Source organism: Sinocyclocheilus rhinocerous, unplaced genomic scaffold (genome assembly GCF_001515625.1).
Source record: "Sinocyclocheilus rhinocerous isolate Xijiao unplaced genomic scaffold, SAMN03320098_v1.1 scaffold173, whole genome shotgun sequence".
NCBI classification, from domain to species: Eukaryota; Metazoa; Chordata; class Actinopteri; order Cypriniformes; family Cyprinidae; genus Sinocyclocheilus; species Sinocyclocheilus rhinocerous.
Window position 1 is genome coordinate 585,384 of NW_015645056.1, and position 25,870 is coordinate 611,253.

Here is a 25,870-nt window from a genome sequence, read left to right on the forward strand (position 1 = left end):
TTTTTTTTTTTAATGCAATTAAATTCAGAATTTTTTTCAAGTGTGACGTGCTTTAAGTCTCCCAAAGTATCCAAATACCTTCTGTGCAATGTAAACTATTATAAGGGCCTGAATCTGAATTCTGCCATTTTGTTATAAATTCCCTTACATACTGCGTTCACAAACAGCATAAATCTGCTTCCAACAGTGCTGTAGTGCTTTGTCGTTCAGAAGACAGGACCGCTGAACAACCGCCTAAAGATCCAGTGGACTGTTCAGAGTCTGAATGGTCCTCATGGACACGCTGTGACCCCTGTCTTAAGAAGAGGGTGAGAGTGGGGTTATATTGTCTAGTTGTCTGTCTGCTCATTTACACCTTTATATAGAATGTTTATTAAGAATGTTGATAACATGCTGCTTTTTTAATCTTTAAATTAAACATTTAAACATTTAAAAACCAGTCATAAGGGTCAATTTTTTTAAATTGAGATTTATAGATCATCTGAAAGCTGAATAAATAAGCTTTCAATTGGTTATATGGTTTGTTATGATGGGACAATATTTGGTCGAGATACAACTATTTGAAAATCTGGAATCTGAGGGTGCAAAAAAATCTAAATATTGAGAAAATCATCTTTAAAGTTGTTCAAATGAAGTCCTTAGCAATGCATATTACTAATCAAAAATTAAGTTTTGATATATTTACGGTAGGAAATGTACAAAACATCTTCAAGGAACATGATCTTTACTTAATATCCTAATGATTTTGGACATAAAAGAAAAATGGATAATTTTGACCCATACAATGTATTGTTGGCTATTGCTACAAATATACCCCAGCGACTTAACACTGCTTTTGTGCTCCAGGGTCACTTTTAATCTTTACAGCATAGCACATACATTCAACTTCACGTGACTGTGTCTTTATAAACACGGTTTTTCTAAATGTGCGAGTTGAGTCTCACACACTTGTTGTGTGTATCTTCAGTACCGCTATGCCACGCTGGTCCAGCCGTCTGAGTTTGGAGGAGATCCGTGTCATGATCAGGGCCGAGAGGAGGACGCCTGCACCGCTGCATCGCGATACTCCTGCCAGAGACCCACTCCTCCATGCCAGGGCTTTCGCTGCACTGTCACAGGTCATCCTCACATCACCAATAGTCCCTGAGCATCTCCAACAAAAATAATTACATTTCTAAATCCCATATATTAACTGTGCATTTAGTTCAAGTATTTGAAAACAAATGTATGAAGGCAAAATGATAACATATCCACCTTTTTCCTACGCCCCATGATGCTTTGCTCAAATTATGAGAGTAACTTCCGTAAACAATAAGTGAAAGGTTCACTATAAAAAATGACCGTGAATTTAACGTTAAAAAACTGTAAAAATGCTACAGTAAAAACCTGTTAAATGGTTAACGGTAAGTTCCCCTACTATATATGGTGAAAAACTGTGTTGGACATTACATGTAATTTTACGGGGAAGTGAAAAAGACAGTATAATTTACAGTGAATAACCGTAAATTGACATTCCCAGAATTCCCTGCGTGTGTTACACCTAATGTTGTTAAATGAATGTTTAATGCATTATTTCAGTTTCATGTGTGTTACCATGATGGTGTTTAGTGTTTGTGTGACTGACACTGTGTATCTTCTATATATGTTATTATTTAAAAGCTGCTTGTGATGGGCTTTGGTTCATCATGTGACTTTCTCATCACCACCTGCATTTGATGGTTATCAGTGTATTACAAAGGTACAAAACAGATTTCAGTACTTCAGTAGGTTGGTATATTAACATTTATATCAGTTAATGAAATTACGGTATTTAACAGTAAAACCTAAAACGTTGCTACCGTATTTTTTCACGGTAAAATTCCGGCAACCACAGCTGCCGTTTTTTACCGTAAATTTTACGGAATTTTTTTTACAGTGTTCGCTGTATGAGGGCAATAAGCATTTTCAAAAACTGGGACAATAAGGTGACATTATTCGATTCACCCTTCAACCATCAAACATTAAAATTGAGTTTAAAAATGTAAAAAGATTAATCTATTGTTTTCACCATACCATGAATAACGGGAATTATTTCTCCCACAACTGAAAATAGAATATAAAGGAAATGTACAGCTCATTCAGTCAAATTGAGGGATCAGACTTATTTTTAGAGCTACATTGAACGCTGAAAAAAATTATACTTAATTTTTATTAAGGTAGCTAAGTGGTTGCAGACCATTTATTTTAGCTACATTTAATTAAAAAATATGTTGAAAGCTAGTCAACTAAATTTGTTTATTTAAATGTAGCTAAAATAAATTGATTGCAACCACTTACCTTAAAACAATTTAGTAAATTCAATGAATAATTTTTTTTTTCTCAGTGAAATGACTTTTCGTGTGGAACTTCCCCAAACCGGAAGAGCATCCCATCATTTAAAACACAGTAGAATCATTTCATTAGATTCATTTCAGTGGATCATTTCATTAGAAATTCAGCCAAAGCATTCAAAGTATTACTGGAACTGAAGCAATGTAAAGAAAGGACTGTGTGTGGTGTAACAGGTCGCTGTGTGCTGGAGGCTCTGCGCTGTAACGCTGATGATGACTGCGGGGATGGCTCTGATGAACTGGGCTGTAATAAAGTGCACAAAGCCTGTAATCAGCCAACCGAGGAGTATTATGGAATAGAGAATCTTGCCAAAGGGTGCGTGTGTTTAAAACACTCCTGTACTGACATACTAAGGGCCTGCATTTCCTTTAGTCCTGGTAATATCATGTTTGTTTGCTTATGTTTTTACCGTTAGTGCATATAGTAGCTTTGTATGTGGTACTGACCATCTTAAATTGTTATCTATGTAAGTTTTAAAGTACATTATAAATCATGTTTTATCACTTGTCATGCTTTAGAGAATTGCACTTATTTTGATATAACAGCACATGTTAAGTATTGATTATAGTTATAGAGTTGTTTGATATTGCATTTGAAGTTAACATTTTAAATGTACAAAATTTCAGCTTTACAAATGTGCAACGACAATTATATTTACATAGCATGCAAGTTTTAATAGAAATGACATAAAAGTACATTTTAGTTTACCATTAATGCCTATCAGTACATTTTAATCATATCAAACACATCTGATTTTGATTTTCGCAAAATAATATGTGACTTAGTAGATAACCAGATTATATAGATGCCATCATGCATAACAGGTTTTGAGAATGCATGACATTTTCTGCAGCCTAATAAAACATTTGGTCTAGCGTTTGTTCAGTGTGTTTGGCTGATGATTCACACTACGGTACTTTATGCTTTTCCAAAATTGTCTTATTGAAATTTTTCATATTGCAGTTCATGGTAACATATGGATATTTTTTGTTGTTCCTGTACTTGAGCCAAATGCAAAAACTGATTCTGTGCTAGGGATCAGGTATTTGGAGATAATCTGTTCTTCATTCCCAGATTCAACATTTTGACCAGTAAACTGGAAGCAGTGGTGCTCGATAACCGATACTACGCTGGCGGCTGCTTGCCTCATTTTATCCAAGATGTTCGCTACAGGAAGCCATATAATATACAGCAGTACACCATAGAGGTATGTTGCATGCTTAAAAATGAAAGCTGCAGTGCTTTGGCACTTTTGATGTGTTTCGAAGCACATATTAAACTGGCCAAGTCATGTGATTTCAGCAAAGGAGGCTTTGTTGCTTTGAACTGTTTTTACATTTTGATGGTTCTCCATTAGAGGCGCTGATCTGATGAACCTTGAACCATCCATCCATTCCATGTCTAAAATCTATTTTTAACTCATCTTAGGTCAGTTTTATAATGTAGGTTCAGTTTCACTGACAAACACGTGTGTATAATGAAAAACGGAGAGTGATGAAATGAAAAAATGGAGAGTTGATCTAATTGAGAGAATTGGTCTAGATAGCCACACCCTACCTAAAGCACATAAAACAAGCACTACGAATCAATTAAAGAACACAAATTATTAGGACGGTCACTATTATTTTGCCAACCAAGAAAATGGCAGATTCATTTGACTGTTAATCAAATTTTTATATATGTATTTATTTATTTTGCTGCATGTTTTACATTTTAAAAATATAGACCCAAGTGAACAGTGACTTAATATAAATGGGGCAATAATGGGCTAATTTGATCAATAATGTAGGTTAGGTAATCTTATTATTGAACAATACTATAAAAATACCTGTTGTAATAGTATGTGCTGTTTAGAGACAAATGTGAATTAAAATGATACATATTATGCACAAGATGTGGGCACGAATTAAGAATTTGTTCCCTCATTTTAGTTAAATCATGGCCATGTTTTACTGATTCTTTCCCTTGTTTTAGTTCAGTTGTGTCCATTATTGAACTCAATTAAAACAAGAGAACGATTTAGTAGAACATGCCCACAATTTAACTAAAACAAGGGAATGAATTAGTAAAACATGGCCACAACTTTTCTTTTAATGGGGGCAAGCTTTGACCTTCTTATTAACATTAGCTCTGATAAAAGGATTCATAATTACCAAAACCTCTTTGAGTAACTTGCATTTTTGCATCTGAGATTATCTTTTATACTGCATCTTATGATACAAGTGTTACCAATGACTCTAGTAACAACTAAAGGCTGATTCAGAACTTTGGCTTCTGTTTTTAAACTATATGTGTGAAATAATTTACTTTGTTGTTCCCAGACAAAAGGCTCTTATGATTTCACACTGGAGGCATATGAATCTTACAATGAATACTTCAAGAGTGAAACAAAGGCAACTTTGTCCAAGACCAGCGTCTCATTTGGAATTGCTATCCCTAATGCTTTTGATTTCAGTTTTAAATATAATGACCACAAGTACAAGAAGTCAGTGAAGAAGATGCGCAACTTTTCAGGGACGGTGAGTAGTTTTTCTGTGACTATAGGTGAAACATAATTTGAACTATTCATTAGTTTATTGAGATTGAAAGACTTTAAAATGTTCTGGCTTTGTGCAGAACTCATATTCTAACTATGTTAGGTGGTTTCACATAAATGGAGTAGATCGAATCCACAAACACCCTCAAAGCCTTACAAGGCAGTTATGATGATATTTTTTGTTTGATGATTGCGTTATTTTACATATGCATCTGCTTACATATAGTGCGTTCAAGTCCTCCTAGGAAGTTTGCATTTACATGTTGGCAAGTCATAATTACGATGTCAGGTGCATTCAGATCATTTAAGGTCAGAGCAATTTGGCGATTTACCTTTTCTCCATAAAATGTAACAAGATTTTATTTATTAAATGTACATCTAAAATTGATGAATAATGTTCATCAATCGTAATTGTACAATACTATCACATTTTGTAGATATTTGCAACTTAGATTTGTTTTAACTCCAAAATGCTAGGCTTAAAGAAAATTTGCGCTTGTATTTATGACTTTGTGGTGGCATTCATGTGTGTTCAACTCATAAATGCGATCCATCTGACCTGACGCACATGTTGTTTCTGCTTCTACATTTCATCCTGAGATTCTGTACGCTTTCTGAAGATGTGTAATAGCGCCCCCTACCGTATAACAGCGAACACATGGAAAGTTTGAAAATTCCATCAATGGCAGGAAAAATTTAAAAAAAGTTAATTATATTAATAAAAGAAGATGTCCATGGCCAAGTCAGTGTTAAATTCCTGACCAGACTGTGAAGCCAATCATGATTTTATTCTGTGTTGCCCACAGAAAAAGAAATTTCTCCGAGCTCACTCTGAACTTGAGGTAGCACGCTATGCTTTAAAGACATCAAACCTGATGTTACACCCTGAATTCATGTCCCGCTTGCAAGCCCTGCCACTGGAATACACATACGGAGAATATCGACAGCTCTACAGTGACTATGGAACACATTTCATCAGAGAGGCGACTCTCGGTGGAGATTTTGAATATACTATTGTCCTCAATGATGAGACATTAGAGAAAGATGGTAGGTAAAAGCATGTGGTCAAAGCAAGGACAACCATGTTATTCCAAAGGCTGAGCCTATACTGAATGTATTGTCTTTCATTATAGACTACAAGCTTGAAGATATCAAGAATTGTGTACAAGTTGGGCTTAAAGTTGGAGCCCAAATTAAGGGGGTGTATGTGGGTGCAGGATTGTCAGCTGGTGGCTGTAAAGGCCTACTGGACGAGCTTGGAGGTAAGCAAAAGTCACAATTCAGAGGCTCAGATCGAAGAACTTATAAGGTGAAGTGTGCAATTGTTTGATGTTAAAATACTTTCTCCAACCTGTGCAGACCTCCAAATGTGCAGAGCGTTTAGAAAACCTGTTTGGAAACAACCATTAATTCTATGACCTGCTTGTGGAGCACATTATCTTCTTAAATGTCACTAATGTTTATTTAAAGTTAACATATGTGTTCTTGCGGATGTCATTATGTCAAGGCATTCCATTACGCTATTGCAGACCGAGCGATAATGGAAGGCAATATTATTGTAATATTACGCGCTTTGTATTTGAGAGATGAGGTAATCTGACAGCATTGCATTCAACCCTCCACCAACGGCGTCTCTCATCATGACGCTGGTTAGCCTCTGGATTTCGAGGAGGCGTGGCTTTGGAGAGTGATTTGCAGGGAGGGTGGGATCTTATGCTTTCAAAGCTAGCTTGCTCTTAATAGTCTCTCCGAAATCGCCTACCTTACCTTTAAAAATACTGTTTTGTCTGGCTATTCAGATTCCAGTAAAGCGGGGAAAATGGTGGAAGATCTGATTATTGTGGTCAGAGGTGGTGACAGTGAAACAGTCTCACGTCTTGCTGCAAAACAGCTGCCAACTCCAGATATCATGCAGCTGTGGGGCGATGCTGTGTTCTACAATCCAGATTTTATTAGCAAAAAGGTAAACATTTTCACCCAGTGTGTGTTTTTTTTTTCTTTTCCATTTTCTTTTTTTTTTCCATTTTAAAAATATGGGGCAGTCGTGGCTTAAAAAAAGTGCCACCACACATAGGCGTAGAGTCTAAGGGCAAGATTTACTAACAGCTTGCGCCAGCGCAAACCGTCTTTTGGTGTTAAAATAGTAGCTACTGTCAGGATTTACTAAAGATGCGCAGTGAAGAATTAGCACTGAAAAGGCGTGGACAGAGTTATTTTTGCACCTGACTTTATTGAATAGCCTATGCATTTGTAGGAGTTTCCCTTCAGCCGCCAAATTTATGGGAGGAGAGTATTTAAATGAATCACGCAACGCAATTTACTAACTTTTGCGCTCGTCAAATTACTGGTATTTGTGCCATTATTTAATGTCCAAAAAGCATGTCTTAAACCAGGGGTGCCCAAACTCGGTCCTGAAGGGCCGGTGTGCTGCAGAGTTTAGATCCATCCCCAATTAGACACACCTGAACCAGCTGATCAAGCTCTTACTAGGCATACTAGAAACCTCCAGGCAGGTGTGCTGAGGCAGGTTGGAGCTAAACTCTGCAGGACATCGGCCCTCCAGGACCGAGTTTGGGCACCCCAAATATTTTGTGCTTGAAATGGCTGCAAATGTTGTTGCTAGGAGGAGGCACCAGAGAACAGAGAGCGCGTGGTAGAAGGGAGAGGATTTTTTCCACACGTATTAATTTATTTGAAATACCAGAAGAATACATTATCCAAACATATGTGCATGTTTGTCAGTTTACATGTAACAAGCTGTGCCTGTGTTGTAAGTAGATCACCCACACCTAATGAGCATCAGCTCTGCTTATTTGCGACTACCCTAATTTGCACTGCGCTTGGTATATTGCGTTGGTCGATATGTAAATGAGATGTTGCATCTGTGTTCTTTAATTTGCCCATTGTCAGTAAATCACCCACAGAAATTGCATGCCCATGCCCATCGGTGCTGTTTTGGAATTGTGCTCTAATTTGCCATGTTTAGTAAATCTGGCCTTAAGTCTGTGGAAAACACTGTGAATAGGTTTTTAAATAAGACTTAAAGGTGGCAATTGGGAGACCATTCCAACGTTTTGGACATACCACAAAAAAAAATCTCCTTTCGATTTACAATTACTACGCGGGACCTTTGAAAGCAGTAGATTGGAAGATCTAAGAGCTCTAGAATCAGAGTAGGGAATAAGAAGATAAGGGGGTGAGACCAGATAGCGCTTTGTAAACAAACAGAAGAACTTAGAAGTCGAACCTAAATTTAACAGGAAGCCAATGTAAAGATACCAATACAGGGGTAATGTGGTCCCTCTTTCTTACTTCCAACAAAAACCTCGCTGCTGCATTTTGCACTAACTGCAGGCGGGCTAGCACAGTCTAAGGGAGACCAATATATAAAGAATTACAATAATCTAACCTAGATGAAATAAGGGAATGCAATGCTTAATTTTAGCAATTGATCTCAGATTAAAAAAGCTACCTTGAACAACAGCACATATCTGTTTATTAAAATGTAATGAATGCAAAATTACCCATAGACTCTTTACATGATCTTCAAGCTTTTCAGACAGGGAACTTTGCTGTTCAGCAAAGGTAGATGACATGGGAGAACCTACAATAAAAACCTCAGTCTTACTCTCATTTAATTGGAGAAAGGTAGTAGAGAGCCAGAGCTTAATGTTGGTATAGCATTCATGTGCTTTGTCCAAAAAACAAGTTTTATCCAGGCCGAGGAAAATAAAACCGAAGATCATTGGCATTATAATGGTAAGAAATACTGTACTTACAAAAAATAGTGCTCAGAGGAAGCATATACAGAGAAAACAGCAGCGGCCCCAAAATCGACCCCTGTGGAATGCCACATACTAAAGGAGCCAATGTGGAAGAAAAGTCTCGTAACTACACAGCAACTGTCCTGTCCTTAAAATATGACTCAAACCACTGAAGGGCTGTGCCCTGGACACCAACCCAACACTTCAGGCAGTTAAGAAGAATCTCATGGTCAATTGTATCAAAAGCAGCGCTTAGATCTAATAAAACTAAAACAACATGTGATCCTGAGTCCAAAAGTAATAATATATCATTTGTAACCTTAAGCTGTGCAGATCCGTTGCTATGGAAGGTCCTAAAGACCGACTGGAACATATCTAAAACACCAAAAGTATTCAAATATATAAAGAGTTGTGAGTAAACCACTTTCTCTAAAATCTTGGAGATAAAAGGCAGTTTAGAAATAGAAGCTGTCATATACTGTGTGATCCAAATTAGTTTTTTCAACAAGGAATGAAGAATTGCATGTTTTTAACTGGTTGGTACTACTCCACTCATCAAGGAGCTATTGATTATAGCTGTTAGACTAGAGTTCACTGTAGAAAAGACATATTTAAAAAGATGAGGAGGGAGAAAATCCAACTTGCAACTACCTTCCTTCATTTTAGTGACAAACTCAAATAAATTAAATTTCAGACAGAGATGGCGATGGAGAGGTTCATAGTACACTTTAAATCTGTGTTTGTGGATATAAATGATTTTGATATGTTTCTGGTTTCAGTTGTGCCCCGACCCACACTGTGAACGCTCAAATAATCCAGTATTTCAACATGGATTCTGTAACATCATTCCTAAATCATGTCAGTTTTTTTTTTCTTTCTTCTTTGCCATGTTTGTCCTTCCTATGATTCAGTGAGAATGTAATAACATTTTGGGGCCAATGATTTAAGTCCAAACCTATTTGCAAACACCAACCCTAATTAAACACACCTGGACCAACTAGTCAAGGTCTTCAGACTCACTAGAAACTTCCAGGCAAATGTGTTTGAGCTGGTTGGAGCTAAAGTCTGCAGGACCTCCAGAAGCAGGGTTGGACAGCCCTGGTTTAGTAGATTAAATATTACATACGTTAATATTCTTCATTCTCCCAACCACTTGTCCTCTGTAGGGTTGCAGGACCTCTTTTATTGTGTGACTTAATTTTACTTTGTAAAATCCTGTAATGGTACAATTAAGCTGTTTTGTTTTTACAGATAGAGCCACTCCATGAGTTGGTGCCGTCCCGTGACCCAAATGCTAACATCCTGAAGAAAAACCTGAAGAGAGCTCTGTCAGAGTACCTGAAAGAAATCAGCTCCTGTCGCTGCTCGCCCTGTCTCAATAACGGCATGGCAGTGCTCAAAGGTGAGAATAATCAGAAAACACTATCTAAAAAATAATAGTTATTTTTATTTGGAAAATAGTTATTTTCATTGAGAGTTCTAAAATGGTGTTTCTAAACAAGATAAAGTTCTACAAACAAGAGCATTTTAAAGGAAAACACATTAATTAAGAAAAAACTGAAAAAAATCTCTTACTTTGATAAACGGGGGATATATGGAATAATTTACTTTTTTCAGGTAGTTTTTAAATATCGAAATATCTCAAGTGTTGGAAGTTACTTTAATCCTTAAGATATATTTTTTTCTTATTAGGCACAAGGTGTGTTTGTATTTGCCCAGCTGGTTTCAGAGGAGTGAGCTGTGAGATAACCAAACGAAAAGGTTTGTCAGTGTGGCCTGTTATCTATAAAAGAGGGATGTTTTTGTCCTGTTCCAAATGCTGCACTTGGTGTGGATGCCCATTGAGTTAGAGAGTTTTCCTATATATGTCATTTTATGACTTAGGAGGAATTGGCTCTTTAGAAATGCAGAAAGGATGCTTGTATTAGTATGATGATCTTCTCTTTTATTTAATCATTTGATAAATTAATGCCGTCATGGTCAATGGAAATTATACAGTTTCAGTTTTAAAGTTCTTTATTACATTATATATATACACTAAGCTAGTTTATAGTACATGGTATTGCATACTATGAATATTGTTGGTTCTTATGAAAATTGCATGTGATATTCTTCACTCTAAAGTCCCTATGGACAAAATCTTGTGCTAATATCGTCATGCATTTTTTTTTTTTTTGGTATTATCCTAACATTTACAGCATTGGCAGTAGATGGCAGTTGGAGCTGTTGGTCTTCATGGTCCACCTGCACACAAAAGACCCAGAAACGCACCCGTCAGTGTAACAATCCAGCACCGCAGAACGGTGGAGTAACATGCCCTGGGCCAGAAGAGGAATCAGCTGATTGCTTCTAAAATATCTGCCATTTATCAGTTTCACAAATAACAGTAATAATGTAACAAATAATAACATTGTTTTGAAATGGATAATGCATACTGACAGATAAGATGGGCATATGCACATAAACGATTTTCTTTAACCAGAGCTGTAATAAATGGAAAAATGTTGAATGCATAGAAAATGCTTTCATTATATTATATGAAAATATGTCCAGGCCAAATTACGCCTCTAAACCAAAAGAGATTATATAAAAAATTATATTTTTAATTATTATTATAATTCATTACTGTAATGTTTCCAGATGTTTTGCTTTGGGGAAAAATGTTGATCAAGTGATAGGTGTAAAGAGTACCAGCCATACTTAAGTAAAAGTTGAAATACCTTAGGCTGATGATACACGAAGATTATAATCAAAGTGCGCACATCCAGCAGGCCAAAAGCTCAATGTGGGTGCTCAACCACAAACAATGTCAGACAGGAAGAGCAAAGTTGGCACACCACAGCTCCAAAAGTAGAAAACAATATTTATGTTCTCACCACAGGTGACGTTTCGAGCCTACAAGCTCCTCATCAGACATGATACATGGGGCAACTTTTTGAGCAATGTTGCTTGGCCACTTTCCCACTGAGAATGGGTAACACATTTCTATCTGGATACTTTAAATCAGTCATAGGCCCTGTGTCTCACCTGGTTGCCTGTTGATGCCAACATTAACCAAAGTTGCCCAGCAATATTGCTCAAAAAGTTGCTACGTGTATCATCAGCCTTACAGTGACAATATAGGCAAAAGATGCACTTGTCCTCAACATCCAACAGAAGACATGCCAGTAAAAAACAAGAAACAGTCAATTAGTGAGTAGCGCAACTGCATGTTTATTTTCTGAAACAGAAAAAAAAGCTGCACACCTTAATACTGCAACCACTCAAATACTTAAAAACATTCAAGTCTCAGTTAAGCTCAAGTTCTCACAAAGGGCATGAGCAAACCAATATCATTTAAAAAGGTCTCTTCAGGATAATGGATAAATAAAATTATGAAGTAAAATAAATAGTCATAGCCTACTTGCACTGGACGTGCTGGTTGTGGCCTCATCACTGACTGCAGCTATGTGCTTATCTAATATATGAAACGCCTGCAATTCAGCAACTAGCTGCTAAATGCACTCGCATTCATTTAAAGCAGCCTTGTTGGCAAGTTAAGGTATGTAAGGGTGAAACACACAAGTTAACTTCAATATCCCATAGATGCCGATACTTAAGTATAGTATGCTGATATTTAAGTACAGTAACTGCTCCGGGTTTCACTTTCATATATCCTTTCAAGTGGTTCTGATCAGCTACTAATCGATATTCATCCTTCAAAGAATTAAAGGCATAGTTCGCCTAACAGCTAAAGATTATGGTTTATAAAGTTGTAAATATGGATATTTTTATACAAAAACGCACCGATTCACTTCAGAAGGCCTTTATTAACTGTGTGGAGCACTTTTTACGATAGATTTATGCACTTTAATTTGCTTCAAAATCTCAACAGCCATTCACTACCATTATAAAGCTTGGAAGAGCCAGGACATTTTTTTTTTTATATAACCCCAATTGTATTAATCTGAAAGAATAAAGTCATATACACATAGGATGGCTTGAGGGTGAGTAAATCATTGGGTAATTTTTATTTTTTGGTGAACTATCCCTTTAAAAAATGATTTTAGTAAATTCTGTAGTTTTAGAACAGTGAAGTAGGTTTAGCATTATGAGTCTGTCTATACTTATTTATAACCCTCCTGCTGACCATGATAGTCCAAGTCACATAGGTCATTCAGGCCCTTCTCTGTGTGACCAGTTCTCAGTGTGAGCTCAGAGAATAAAACATATTGATTGAAAGTCTGACTGTGAGAAACTATATCTTATCAATATGTTTCCTGATCTAGCCATAAAGCTCTAAACACTGGAGTGCTGGAATGAGCATATTAAGAACACTGGACATATAGAAAGGCTGTTCTGTGTCACATTGCGTCTAAACTCAGACTCCCCTGCTGTCAAAATTATTATCAGTGGAGATATGCTACTGACAAGAAGTCCATGTCTGGATATGTTCCAAGTTTATCTACGCTTTAACCAATTAGAATCATAAAACTTGAAGTAATGGCATAGTTTACTGATCTCTGTTAGAGTATAATTGATGGGTGAGCAGAGTGGCCTACGAACTCTTTGCTGAGTGTTGAAGCTGACTTCTGCTGACGAAACTACAAAATATTTTCTTCAGTAATCTCTGACTCTTCATTCATCATAACTGATATTTACATCATGACTGATATTTTCCATACAAAAACCATAATAGACTTCACTTTAAGAAAATCTCCCAATATACTAAATCCTTCTATTGCATTGGGTAATCATTATCTTCATTACGTCCTACAATACTAGCTTAACTTTCCACAGACAACCACGACCATTGGATCATGACCATTTGACCCACACTAAATAAACTAAATATTCACCCACATAAAATGACACTTTAGTTTTTGTGAAGCACTCTTGCTGGTCCTGTTTAACGAAGCATACACACATAGCACATTTTTTAATTCCCAAAGTTGTTTTTTTGGTGTGTAGTTGTCAAAAGCTAAACATCTTCGTCAATCATTTTATCCATCTGTTGTATTTTCCGATACAGATTGTGTAGAACAGGGCTGGGCAACTTCGGTCCTGGAGGGCCGCTGTCCTGCAGAGTTTAGCTCCAACCCTAATCAAAACCTCTGCAGGACAATGGCCCTCCAGGACCGAAGTTAACCAGTTAACCTGGTCTAGAATGACACTGTCCGCATGCTCTTTTGCAATACACAAAATAATTCACTGTCTTTTGTAAGAGTACCAAAAGTAGTCATATGTGTATGTGCTCTACAGACCAACTTAAGAAAATTCAGTTCCATTTGTCAGTCACGTTCAATGTTATGTCGACACTGACATTAGGGGTCTCACTTGGGAGCCCCAATCACCTCTGAGCATTACAAGAAACGTCCAATGACTATTGGCGAGTGGAATTTCCATGCCAAGCCACTCCCCGTACATACAGGTACATAAGATGGTGGTGTGCATCCACTCATTCAGATTTTTGCTTCAAGGTCGATTGCTTCATGAGCAAGAGATTCATCACTACAATCAACACATCAGCAGGCTTCTCTGCTGTGTTTCGAACGGCGTATTCAGTGGTGTGTTCGCCCCTGTTCCTAGCACAAATAATATGGCTATCCTGCAAGTAAATCAGGCCAAGGTGCTAAAAGGAGCTCCTTGTGACAGCCCCTCCCTGGAAAATCGAGGGAACGAAGATGTTACAGTCCTCATGCCACAACCCTGAACTGCGCTGAATGCCGGGATAATTCTCAGCTCCTCAGCACAAACCTGAATGAGTGGATGCACACCACCCTCTTTTATACCAATATGTACGGGGAGTGGCTTGGCATGCACATTCCACTCGCCAATAGTCATTGCCCGTTTCTTGTAATGCTCAGAGGTGATTGGGGCTCCCTAACGTCAGTGTTGATGCAACATCTCCATTCTCTCCTTCAGGGAACGAGGGTTACATAACGTAACCGAGACGTTATTATTCTTTGAAAATCTTTTCCTTGCTTTAAAATCTCAATCACATTCATTAGAAACCTCATTGCAATCAATCACAAGACAGTTTTAAGTGAACGTTTCCTTAAAATGTAACAATTTTTTATTTTTCAGGTTATATCTATGTGCTTTTCTGCCTTCATGTTGATATGACAGTATAGAGAGAGAGACAGCAATTGAAGAGGAACGAGGGGAACATGACCGGAAAAGGACCACAAGTCGGGACTTGAAATCAGGTCATCCAAAAAAGTAACATATTTTAACTAAATTGAACAACATTACCTGGTAAAGGTAAACCCAAACCAGCAGACAGAAGTGGCATTATGCTAGTATAAAATTACAGGACACTGTCAACATGAGTATATTTAGATTTTAGCAATGTTTCTTCTGATTACTGCTTCCTTGACAAGGCAGGCCACCATCTTTTGGCGGGGGGTTACTGCATTCCCGTTTTCGTGTCTTTGTTCCAGACACACATGGGGTCCAGGAGCTCCAGCAGCTCCAGTCTCCATGTGTAGGACCTGTCAGAGGGAAAAACCTTGCTTAACATACATGATCTGATCGTCAGAACTGAGCTTGATAGCGTAATTTGAGGCTAAGTATATCCTATCATTCATCATGTTCAGGAAACAAAATCCAGACACAAACAAAAGTTAAATCAGAAATTGCATATAATTTGGTTGCAAAACATAACATATTGCAAATTGTATTGGTGGAGAGATGAGTCTCCAAGCCCATTTGAACACTTGGGCCAAACACAGGAAATGCATCACGTAATTAGCAAAAGCAAAGTGGTCAAGTGCAAAGACCGTAAGTGTGAGTATTTGGACAAACCCATTCTTTCCCAACCCTGTTCCTCGAGATACGCCAACACTACACATGTTTTACCTTTTCCTAATTAAACAAGGTTGGGAAACCCAGGTTTAGGTCTGATCAGGTTTGAGTCATGTCCTGATCCCACTTTTACTCCTACTATGCTGTATAGACATTTGCATTTAATTTGGCAGACACTTTTATTCAAAGCCATTTGCTGTGCATTCAAGGTTTGTTATAAAATGGATAGTTCCGGTCCTTGATTCTGATTGGCTGAGCCGCTCCGCTTCGCGTCGTAACTAACAACGCCCCTTAGCTGTTATAAATTCACTGTAAGCCACGGCTTCTTGGGGCTTATTGCTTCATTTGAAACTGCACCTGTCACTAAATCACTGTTATAATATACGTTTCCAATACTTGATTATGATTAGCTGAGCTGCATTTTAAGCTGTAAAATACTTCACAAGCCCTATTTGCACGGGATTAGTATTATCTGGGGACCTCGTGTGATTTAGAAATGATCCCCACACACACACACACACACATCTGAATTTTGTGTGGTGCATTCGCACGGGATAAGCGAAGCCTGTGGTTTTACTCAAATTTACTGATTTATGCCCTGAGAAAAAGAAACAAATATAGTTTCATGCCCTGTGTCATTTACATTTCACCAGGTTAAAATCTAATAGCTCAAGCTTTATGCTTGATTTATTTGAAACACCTTGAATTACGATGTGAACCCCCTCGCTTGATTGTGCACTATTTTGGATAGGCTATTGCTTGTCTTGTCGTTATACTCTAGGTCTAGCTGTATGAAATATCATAAACTCAAGAATGTTCCTTACTGCATGCTGCTATACATCCATTCATGCATTTCCATCTAAATGGATGGGGAAGTCATGGCCTAATGGTTAGAGAGTCGGACTCATAACCCAAAGGTTGTGGGTTCAAGTCTCGTACCAGCAAGGATTGTAGGTGGGGGGAGTGAATGTACAGCGCTCTCTCACACCTTCAATACCACGACTGAGGTGCCCTTGAGCAAGGCACCGAACCCCCAACTGCTCCAGGTGTGTGTGTTCACTGCTGTGTGTGTGCACTTTGGATGGGTTAAATGCAGAGCACTAATTCCAAGTATGGGTCACCATACCATATGGGACACCACTTTCACTAATCATTCTTTTTGTTTTCGCTCTTCTGATGGTTTTAAGCTTTCTGTTTCTGCAAATTGTATAATTGTATGGTGTATAGCGATATGACCCAGCACCCCAAATACTATCAAAACACTCCAACGCAGCCTCCATTCTTCGCAAAAGATGGATAAAAAGGTACACAGGAAACAAAAACCTATAAAAAAAATGATATACGGCCCCACCAAATCACAGAGATGCCAATTCGCACGGGACTAATATAATCACAGGACCTCGGTGTTAGGCGAAATATGGTAGGTCATTTGCGGGGAAATTTTTACTTTACAAATTACAGACATGCCCAATTCGCAAGGGATTAAGATCACAGACTAAAGGTAATCCTGTGCGAAAAGGTCTATAAACACAAACTTGTGATCTCATTACGTCTCTATTAGGCTATGTTCACACTGTCAGTGTTTGGGAGTGACAACTGCATTTTACTTACAGGTGTAGTGATTCTTGAAATGTCCTGTTCACACAGCTGCTTACAATGGAGGCTTAAATACTGTCTGTATGAACATGCAACTGAAGTTCTGTCATGACAACTCTCGGAGGGTTTGGCATGGTAATGTACATGACAATGTTAATGTATTTGGTCTTGGCGAAATAGATCTGCTACGCTGCTGCTGCGGCAGAGCAAGTACCGATACTTGCTACTGCCAATACATCCACAACATGCTGCTGTGAGCATGTAAGAAATATTGCTGCTGCAAATATAACATACATGAAATAACCCCCATATAGCGTACATGAATCACCTTGTAGCAGATCTATACAGGTGGAGCTGGGGAAGGTGAAGGGTTTCTGAAGCAAGCTGCAACCGCTACGGCAAGCACTAGTCATTTATTTAAATGTTGAGCAGTGAGCTCATTGGCTACCGATACAGGAGAGAACCAATCAGCTGTGCCATGTGATAATGATGTCATTGGGTCAGATTGAGTTAGACCTATCGGACTGCGCCATCTAGAGTTTCATGCCAGAACTCTGTATTTACGCATGTATTCTATTTGTGACTACTACCTGTAACAGTGAAAGTGAATAAAGCAAATATCAAAGATGGCGATATCCAAAGCTGCAAAGTCTTATCACATTTAAGGCGACAAAAGGTCCTGCTTTTTTAAAAGATTATATATGTTTATTTAGAATAGAGTATTGCAGAGACTCTATTGGAGATTGCCTCTTCTGACATACCGCCAGCACTTAAGAGACATGTGTGTAAAGTAAGAGCTATACTTTGGTAAAGTACATTACCTTTTCTTTCCGTCTCCTCACAGGCATCACCTCTGTAACCATTTTTACATATACAACTGCAGTCTGTCCTGGAGAGCACAGGAACGCCATTATTCTTACAGGAGGCGCAGCGACACGGGTTGAAGTTCTGCATGTATTCTTCCCATGCCATCTTCAGATGGGGCAACTTTGTGCGAAGCTGCTCGGCTGCTGTGCTTAAACGCACCAGCTCATATATCGGTGAAACCTATGATAGAACCACAATGACCATTAAAACCCTTGCAGGTTACACAAACGAATAGAATATAGCAACAAATAGAATATAGTTGATATGAGACTTTTCAAAAATATAGTTTTGAAAAAAAAATATTGCTGAAAAAAATTGTAATTGTTGAATTTGTAAAGTAAGTATGCACGGTGCCTTTCCCTTTTTTTTTTTTACATCTAAATAATGATCGACACATATACTTTGAGCATAACAAATATGGTAAACACCGAAACTCAATTGTGCACAAAAACCAGTAAGGTTCTAGTCTAGTGTGTGACGCACACATGTGCTTACCATATGCAATGCACTGTGCTCGTGTTCATATATGACGTCATTAACAACAGTCTTATATCACTGAACAAACATGGTTCGAACAGATGGATGTGTGACAAATCTTGTTATTCTATCTTGTTTTCAATTATTAATAATGTTTTAAATCCACCTGTTAATCATATCCCAAATCCTTCCAATGTTCTCTGTGAATCCTTCTTGGGCTTTTTCATTGACAAAATTTCAAAACTAAGGCCGCAGGCGATACTTCCATATGTCAGCTCTTGTGTATCTACCCAGCCGTTGGTCTCATGGGAGGTTTTTTTATCTTATTTCGCCTCTCCATCTCACTGAAATTATTGCCACTCTTAAAACCTCCTCTTGCCCTCAGGATGTGATACATCCCCGGTTTTTTAAACTGGTAGTAGATTCTGTTGGCCCTGGTCTGCTATCCCTCTTAAACAAATGTCTACTAACTGGTTCGGTTCCTATACAGTACATGCCTGAAAGTGGCCACTGTTACCTCTCTACTCAAGAAGCCTTCTTTAGATACATCTGATTTAAATCATTTTCGTCCAATCTCTGTGGTTCCTTTTATCTCCAAGATTTTGGAAAAAGTTGTGTTGTTCCAACTTCAGTCATTTTTGAATAAGAATCAAATCTCTGAGATCTTTCAGTCAGGTTTCAAGCCTTTCCACAGCACTGAATCTGCTCTTTTGAGAGTGTTAAATGGCATTTATATTGCTACTGATGCAGGTGACTCTGTGATTCTGGTACTCCTAGACTTATCCGCAGTGTTTGATACTGTCAATCACACATTGCTTTTATCTTAAAGGGGTCATATGATGCGATTTCAATTTTTCCTTTCTCTTTGGAGTGTTACAAGCCCATGTGGGGATAAAAGTTTCAGTCTTTAACTGGTTTAAATATTTTTTATCTGAGAGGTATTTCTCCATTAGTATTGGCAATTTTACCTCCTCTGCTGCTCCGCTCATATCTGGAATTCCCCAGGGCTCTATTTTGTCACCATTGCTTTTTTCCTCTCTACTTGCTTCCTTTAGGTTCGATTTTGAGAAAGTATGGAGTATTGTTCCATTTTTATGCGGATGACAGTCAGATTTACATGCCGATAAAAATAAATGAGCCATCTGCTTTACACACTCTACTCTCCTGCCTCGACGAGGTCAAACTTTGGCTATCCAATAACTTTTTAACTCTAGATGACTCTAAGACTGAGATTATAAATTTTGGTCCATCTGACAAATCTGAGTTTAATAATTCCACCCTAGGCAATCTGTCCATTTTTAATGCAAGTTGTTTACGCAACCTGTTCTAATCGATAGTCATTAATAACATTAGATAAACATGTATCCTCTGTCGTTGCCTCTAGTTTTTTCCAGCTTCGTTCACTTTCTAAAATAAAGCATTTTCTGTTTGAAAAGTCTCTTGAGTTATCCACGCTTTTATAACTTCGCAATTCTCTGTTTAACGGTACCTCCAAGTCTCAGGTAGCTCGACTTCAATTGGTTCAAAATGCTGCAGATACATTTCTTAAAAATTGTCACAAATATGACCACGCCAGCACCCTCATTTTGCGAGCCCTCCATTGGTTTCTAGCACACTTCAGGATTGACTTCAAAATTCTTCTATTTGTGTATAAATGCCTACAAAATCTTGCTCCAAAATACCTGTCTGACTTACTGTGTCCCTATAACCCTCCTAGAAGTTTAAGATCTGGCAACCTTAACTTATTGACAATCCCTTGCTCAAGGCTGAAACGCAGAGGGGATCGATCCTTTTTGTTGGTGGGCCCTCGACTGTGGAATAGCTTGCCAGTACAACTTAGAATGGCCCTCTTTACCAGTTTTTAAATCTCTTCTTAAAACTCACTTGTTTCCTTAGCCTTCAACGTGTGTTCAAATTTGGTATTTGTGTATTCTGCTCATGTTTATTTTGATTATTTTTAAATTGTATTTTTTATATTGTACTTATTACTTTGCTTATGTACAGCACTTTGGTCAGCCTCTAGGCTGTTTTAAAAGTGCTTTAAAAATAAATAAATAAAATAAATTACTATCGTCATTACTAGCTACTTCATTTTTGAAACACACTCCTGAATGGTTGAAATGTTGCTGTTTACTTAATGCATATGCCCTGATCAAACTTCATGTTACAATATGTCACCCCAAGAAAAACAAATGCATTCATCAAGTCAAATAATGGGCTTAAGTATATAAGATTTCATCCAAGTGCAACACTATGCGTAGGGGCGGATTTAGTGAATTGGGGACCCCAGGCAAAATATAGGAATGGGGCCCTATACATTTGCACACATTTTCCTAGATCAACCTTGAGGTTCCTTTTTTGGTGTGATGCTTGCTGCTACACAATGGTACCCCATAGCTGTGTCCAGTGTTTCTACACTTTTCATGTACATGTTATAATGGCTTTCTTTTATGTTGTAGACCACGAAATAGCAACTAATTTACAGTTGAGATACAGGTTTTAACAAAAACAAAATAAATTATAAAATGATAAACCTCACAATTGAGCGTTTAAACCAGGGGTGAGTCAGAAGTATAAATTATTATATTAATTTAAAACGGGGTTATGTGGGTGGATTTTCGCATTGGTCTGAACAAAAACTACAGACTGGATTATTGAAAATGAACATTCATTCTCTGCCAGTAGGAGGCGCTTTTGGAACGTCAGAAATATAGAATGAGAAAAGTGTGAAAAATATAGCCAATATTAACGAGGAAAGTTCACTGATGAGTTACCAGCGTAAGCCTGTGTGCAAAGGCTGTCTAATTCTAAACTTTAAAATACAATTATTTTTAGTTATTTTAAAATATAAAAATAAGGCGGTTGCCTACCTTTGCCTAATGGGTAAGTCCGCCCCTGTGCGTAGTGTTGTTTATCACTCTTTTAACAGTACAATGTATATGAAATAACTAAAGTATGAAACAACTACATGACAAGTACTGTATATTAAGTTAGTCAGGCAAATGCACCTCAAACTCAATTAGCGCAGGGTTGTATTTGAGACTCTTTCCCCAGTCCTGGTAACTTTTGGCATCTTTGATAGCCAAACTTCCAGTGCTGGAGCCGGTGTGTCCACCCTTTACAAAGCCCAACACATCCTCAATAGCACTGCTGGACTTATCGTCAACTGTTGAAAATTAAAATAAAAATAATACGAAAAAAAAGTTGAATTTAATAAGTTTAATGTAAAACCAAAAGAATTGAAAATGCATGGTGCTCCAAGTTGCTTACTCGATATCTTTGTTGCAACTTTTCCACATACTTTTCCTTTTACTGAAATTGATGTACTCTGTCCGACTGTCAGTCCCAAAGATAAACCAAGGCATGCTCCGATTTGTAACCCAGTCATTTCTAATAGTGAAAAGAATGTGGTAAAGAAGTTAGTTTTTCTTACTTAAACAGAGTTAGTATAATACAGGTGAGTCGTTTATTTTTGATACACTCTTCATTTTGTTTTGCTTGTAAATATAATTTTCATACCATTTCTTTTCATGGCATTCTTGTTCACAACAGCAACATAATCCAGGACTCCACCCATGGTACCCTCCGTGACATAGTGTGTGCCATATTCATTGAAAAACTGGGAATATGCACCAAAATCATACTGATCAGGCAGATCACCCAGAGCCCAGAGCATGTCCTCGTCCAGAATCAAGTCTCTGCTTCTCATCTTAAACTGAGCTGTTTGCACTGTTGACAACAGCCTGACAAAGCCCACCTCCTAAACATGCAAAGAAGACATGCACAAATTAAAATAATCGAAATGCTGCAGTTTCCAAGGCATTATCCAGACTATATAGCGAGGTCAGAAAAACAAAACGAGTTGAAGTCATGCAGTCGGTTGAGTCAAACTCAGCTCAAACTGAGAGCAATTTACAAGTTTACAGTTTTAGGATAACCAATCAAACATACGAATGAAAGGAAATGCATGCGTATCAGTATTTTGGATCCGTGTATTAGGTTTTAAAGTGACAGCAGCCTATACTCTACCTGCTTCTGTCTGTGTCAATGTTAATCAAACAACAAAAGACAGAGAGAAAAACACTCACTGCTCTTGACTGAATAACTTTTGTAACTTTAATTAATCTATATTTAATTTATACTGTGAAATGTTGTTTTATTCAGTTTCTGTACCTGAATACTACTAGACCAGGGTCAGAAATTAACATTTGCATTAAGGGGCGATATTTGCCCCCTGGAACTTTTTTTACATTTGTGAGCGCAGTTTTTATAATTACCTTATTATTATTATAATCACCATACCATGTTGTCTTTAATGTAAAGGGCTTACATTTACTCAATTACTTTAATCAATATTTGACTGATCATCTCTGTGTGAATGTCCACAAAACTGGATGACTTTCTGAGTGCATATAAACCATAGGCTAGTTGAGAAAGGAAAATGTAAAAAATGAAAAATCAATAAATTATGAATAAGTTATTGCTATTGTGTAATTAATATGTAATCATGTAATCAATAAAAATGAACTGTAGTCTGATTGTGAGTATTTTAAAATGCAATTTAATCTAATTACAAGTACTTTATTTTTGGAATCTGATTACATGTGATCAGTTACTACCCAGCACTGCTGGTATGTGGTGACAATAAAGAGAGTTAAGTAGATATATTAGCCAAAATTTATTACTTTACCTTATTAGTGTATTGTGATATGTTGCGTAGAAACTTGAATTCAGCACTAAGTTCCCCACCAACTTCCACAAAAGCGACTCTTATCGTCACACCAATGTTAAAGGATATTTCTCTCTGCCTTGCCTTGAGAAAGCTAACAGCATCCTCATAATAATCTGATGTTTCCTCGGTAGTCGCTTGTGCCTGGCAGGGACAATAACATAGTCAGTGGGTGCTTCTAAGGCTGTGTTCTTCCTAAACCAGTCCTTCTGAGGCTTCCAGAGTCCTTCTTAACATTAAATGCTAGAATGAAGGAGCCGAGTCAACTTGGCTGTGTCATAAAGCACTCCACCTGCACGGTTATGGTAGAAAAATATTATTAAAATTAATTTAGGTAAAACAGAAAGCACAAAACAAGATTCAGGTGTCCTTTGATTATGATGTGGCAGCCGAGATATGCAGAGGTTCTAACCACATCTTTATAAATGAGGTTAGCAGCAAATCCACCATTAAAAACCCCCAAAACAACACTTGTTGGGTCCCCTATACAGCCTCAGAGTTTAAATGCAGGAAAACTGAACACAGTAGTTTCATGTTTACAGTCTCGACCAACTTGGTGGCCTTAAAGCATTAAATATGGCAATAAAATATGAAACATTCAGTATGTTGTCTCTCCTTAAATTACACTCTCCCTAAAGCAATATACGCCAAAATAGTAGTGTTTAATCTGTTTATTTATTCTGAAAGGTTGCATTTCACTTAATAAAGCTAAGTGTCAGATTAAATATGTACCCCGTTTTTTCTTTTAAGCCCTGACAACCACCCTTTTCTATTATTTTCAGAATCTACATGCCATAACCTTCATGCTTTGTATTGCATTTGTAAGCCTTCTGAAGCCATAATATAGATATGCACTATGAAGTTATTTATATACGTAACACAAAGTGACTAGGAACCTCTCTCTCTCTCTCTCTCTCTCTCTCTCTCTATATATATATATATATACAGGTATACAGTATGAATGGGAAAGAAACAGCAAGTAAGTTCTTTTGTGTGATATTAAAGTATACCAGAGACATGAGATAATACCATTATTTGATATGAGAGGAAGTTGTGAGGTTTCCGGTAATATTTTTCAGCATCATCATAACTGAGGTGTTCACAGAAAGGATCGTATGTGAGTTTGCGCCACTCCCCATTATAGATGTATTCACAAACGCCTCCAAAGTATGCTGGGTCCAGAACATGATTCATAAAATCACCAGATAAAGCACTATATCTGAGGAAATAAAACAAACTCATTTCGAGATTTGGATACATATACATCATGTAGTATGTGTTTAAAATATATTGAAATATAAATATACCACACACGTGATAGTGTGGATTTAAGTCATTTTTCTGGATGTGAAACCAATACATTTGGTCTTGTACAGTATGTCAGTTATTACTGAATTATTGATATTTAGCAGTAAGCACCCAAAAAATCAGTCTGCTATACGTCTTACCCTTGAGTGGCTTTTTCAGCTCCTGGTATAGTCAGCATGCCGGTGCATTTGGTTTCTCTTCTGTTTATCACTTCACAGTCAGTCTCATCTTTGTGATTCACACAGTCTATTTCATCATTGCATCGGAGCTGCTGTCCAACACAGCGTCCTGCGAGAACACATACAGTTTGCAATATATTCAAAAGACATACAGACAAACATGTAGAAAGAAATGCAGGCAGAAATAGCAACCTTGGGGCCCACATGCAAACATGTCCCCACAGTGGTTGTCTTGTAGCTGACACTCGCCCTCTTCTGGACATTGTCTTTCGTCCCACTGACTGTGCACACACTTCTGACCACCAAACTGAGACGCTCGTTCCAAGTACTGGAAACGAATCTGTGAAACATCAGTAACATCATACATATTTATTTTCAGTTATCATCAGCTTATATGTGTGTTAACAGTTGCAACACATATACTGGAGAGTTAAACGTGATTTAATTAAAATGACATTAAAATGTTTGCATGTTGCATGTTTTTTGCATATATCACCAGAAATTAGAGCTGTTCTACATTTGCAGTTTGCCCAGCAAATGTCTAAAATTATATATAAATTATATATAATTATACATGTAAAAGAAAAAATTTAAAAATGCATACTTCAGAAGCATATATATATATATGAGTGTGTGTGTGTGTATTAGTGATGTCAAACGCTGCTGCAATGACAGATATATAACTTAATTAAATTTTGTGGCAAAAAAAAGAAAGTTTTGAAGTAAAAATAATTTATGAAGGATTAAAAATGAGGTAGGCTGCTAACACTTTTTTTTTTCTCACGATTTTCTTTCCAGAATTAACAAATGTATCAATACAATAGACAAAATAGAGACTTTTTTTCAATATCTGTTGGACTCTTTGAATTTTACATGACTATATTTAGGTTTTAAAGAGTTTTTACCATCCTATCTCGGCATGAATCGCAAGGTGACCACTGCGTCCAGCTCTTGAGTTTACAGTCAATCGGAGCGGGGCTATCGACTCCTCTGGTGTGTCTTGAAGATGCATTAGCCCTGGCGAGACAACATATGGTAACACGGTACAACACGAAAAGCTCCTAAAATGAAGTATATATTACCTGTTGCTTGATGATTGTAGTAAGTCATCAGTAAATCTGGCAGAAATATGGGGACTGAAACATGATAAAACAAATCCAAACGTACAAATAGAAAACACAAATCTGCACATTGCTGAAATAGTTGGTTTGAGATTGATCTGAGACTTCTGGGTCCAGTCTACAAATTGTTTGTCAGC

General features: G+C 37.4%; 2 protein-coding genes across 2 annotated transcripts in view; one reads left to right on the forward strand and one right to left on the reverse strand.

Annotated features, from left to right (window-relative positions):
* Window positions 1–11,179, forward strand: part of c8b (complement component 8, beta polypeptide) — a 12,118-nt gene extending 939 nt beyond the window's left edge. The window contains exons 2-12 of the mRNA XM_016508280.1: window positions 188–308; window positions 968–1,118; window positions 2,544–2,685; window positions 3,445–3,577; window positions 4,692–4,889; window positions 5,713–5,953; window positions 6,040–6,168; window positions 6,706–6,869; window positions 9,922–10,072; window positions 10,363–10,431; window positions 10,869–11,179. Coding sequence (XP_016363766.1) covers window positions 188–308; window positions 968–1,118; window positions 2,544–2,685; window positions 3,445–3,577; window positions 4,692–4,889; window positions 5,713–5,953; window positions 6,040–6,168; window positions 6,706–6,869; window positions 9,922–10,072; window positions 10,363–10,431; window positions 10,869–11,023 — 1,654 coding nt within the window. The 3' untranslated portion in view covers window positions 11,024–11,179. The remainder of the gene's footprint in view (window positions 1–187; window positions 309–967; window positions 1,119–2,543; window positions 2,686–3,444; window positions 3,578–4,691; window positions 4,890–5,712; window positions 5,954–6,039; window positions 6,169–6,705; window positions 6,870–9,921; window positions 10,073–10,362; window positions 10,432–10,868) is intronic.
* A 3,513-nt stretch (window positions 11,180–14,692) lies between these two features.
* Window positions 14,693–25,865, reverse strand: c8a (complement component 8, alpha polypeptide). The gene is made up of 11 exons (XM_016508281.1): window positions 25,695–25,865; window positions 25,518–25,629; window positions 24,805–24,952; window positions 24,574–24,721; window positions 24,155–24,344; window positions 23,087–23,269; window positions 21,916–22,156; window positions 21,667–21,786; window positions 21,405–21,562; window positions 17,874–18,099; window positions 14,693–15,143 (listed from the first exon to the last, which is right to left on the reverse strand). The coding sequence occupies exons 1-11, from the start codon at window positions 25,802–25,804 to the stop codon at window positions 14,995–14,997; spliced, it is 1,785 nt and encodes a 594-aa protein (XP_016363767.1). The 5' UTR covers window positions 25,805–25,865; the 3' UTR covers window positions 14,693–14,994.
* Between the last annotated feature and the right edge of the window lie 5 nt (window positions 25,866–25,870).

What these genes read in the sequence shown, in the direction of transcription:
- c8a (XM_016508281.1), bottom strand. Translation starts at nt 25,804, where the DNA reads ATGTGCAGATTTGTGTTTTCTATTTGTACGTTTGGATTTGTTTTATCA. An exon ending in TATCACAATACACTAATAAG is followed by an intron (nt 22,157 to 23,086) that starts GTAAAGTAATAA and finishes TTGCATGTTTAG; the next exon opens with GAGGTGGGCTTTGTCAGGCT. An exon ending in CTGCGCTAATTGAGTTTGAG is followed by an intron (nt 18,100 to 21,404) that starts GTGCATTTGCCT and finishes GTTCTATCATAG; the next exon opens with GTTTCACCGATATATGAGCT.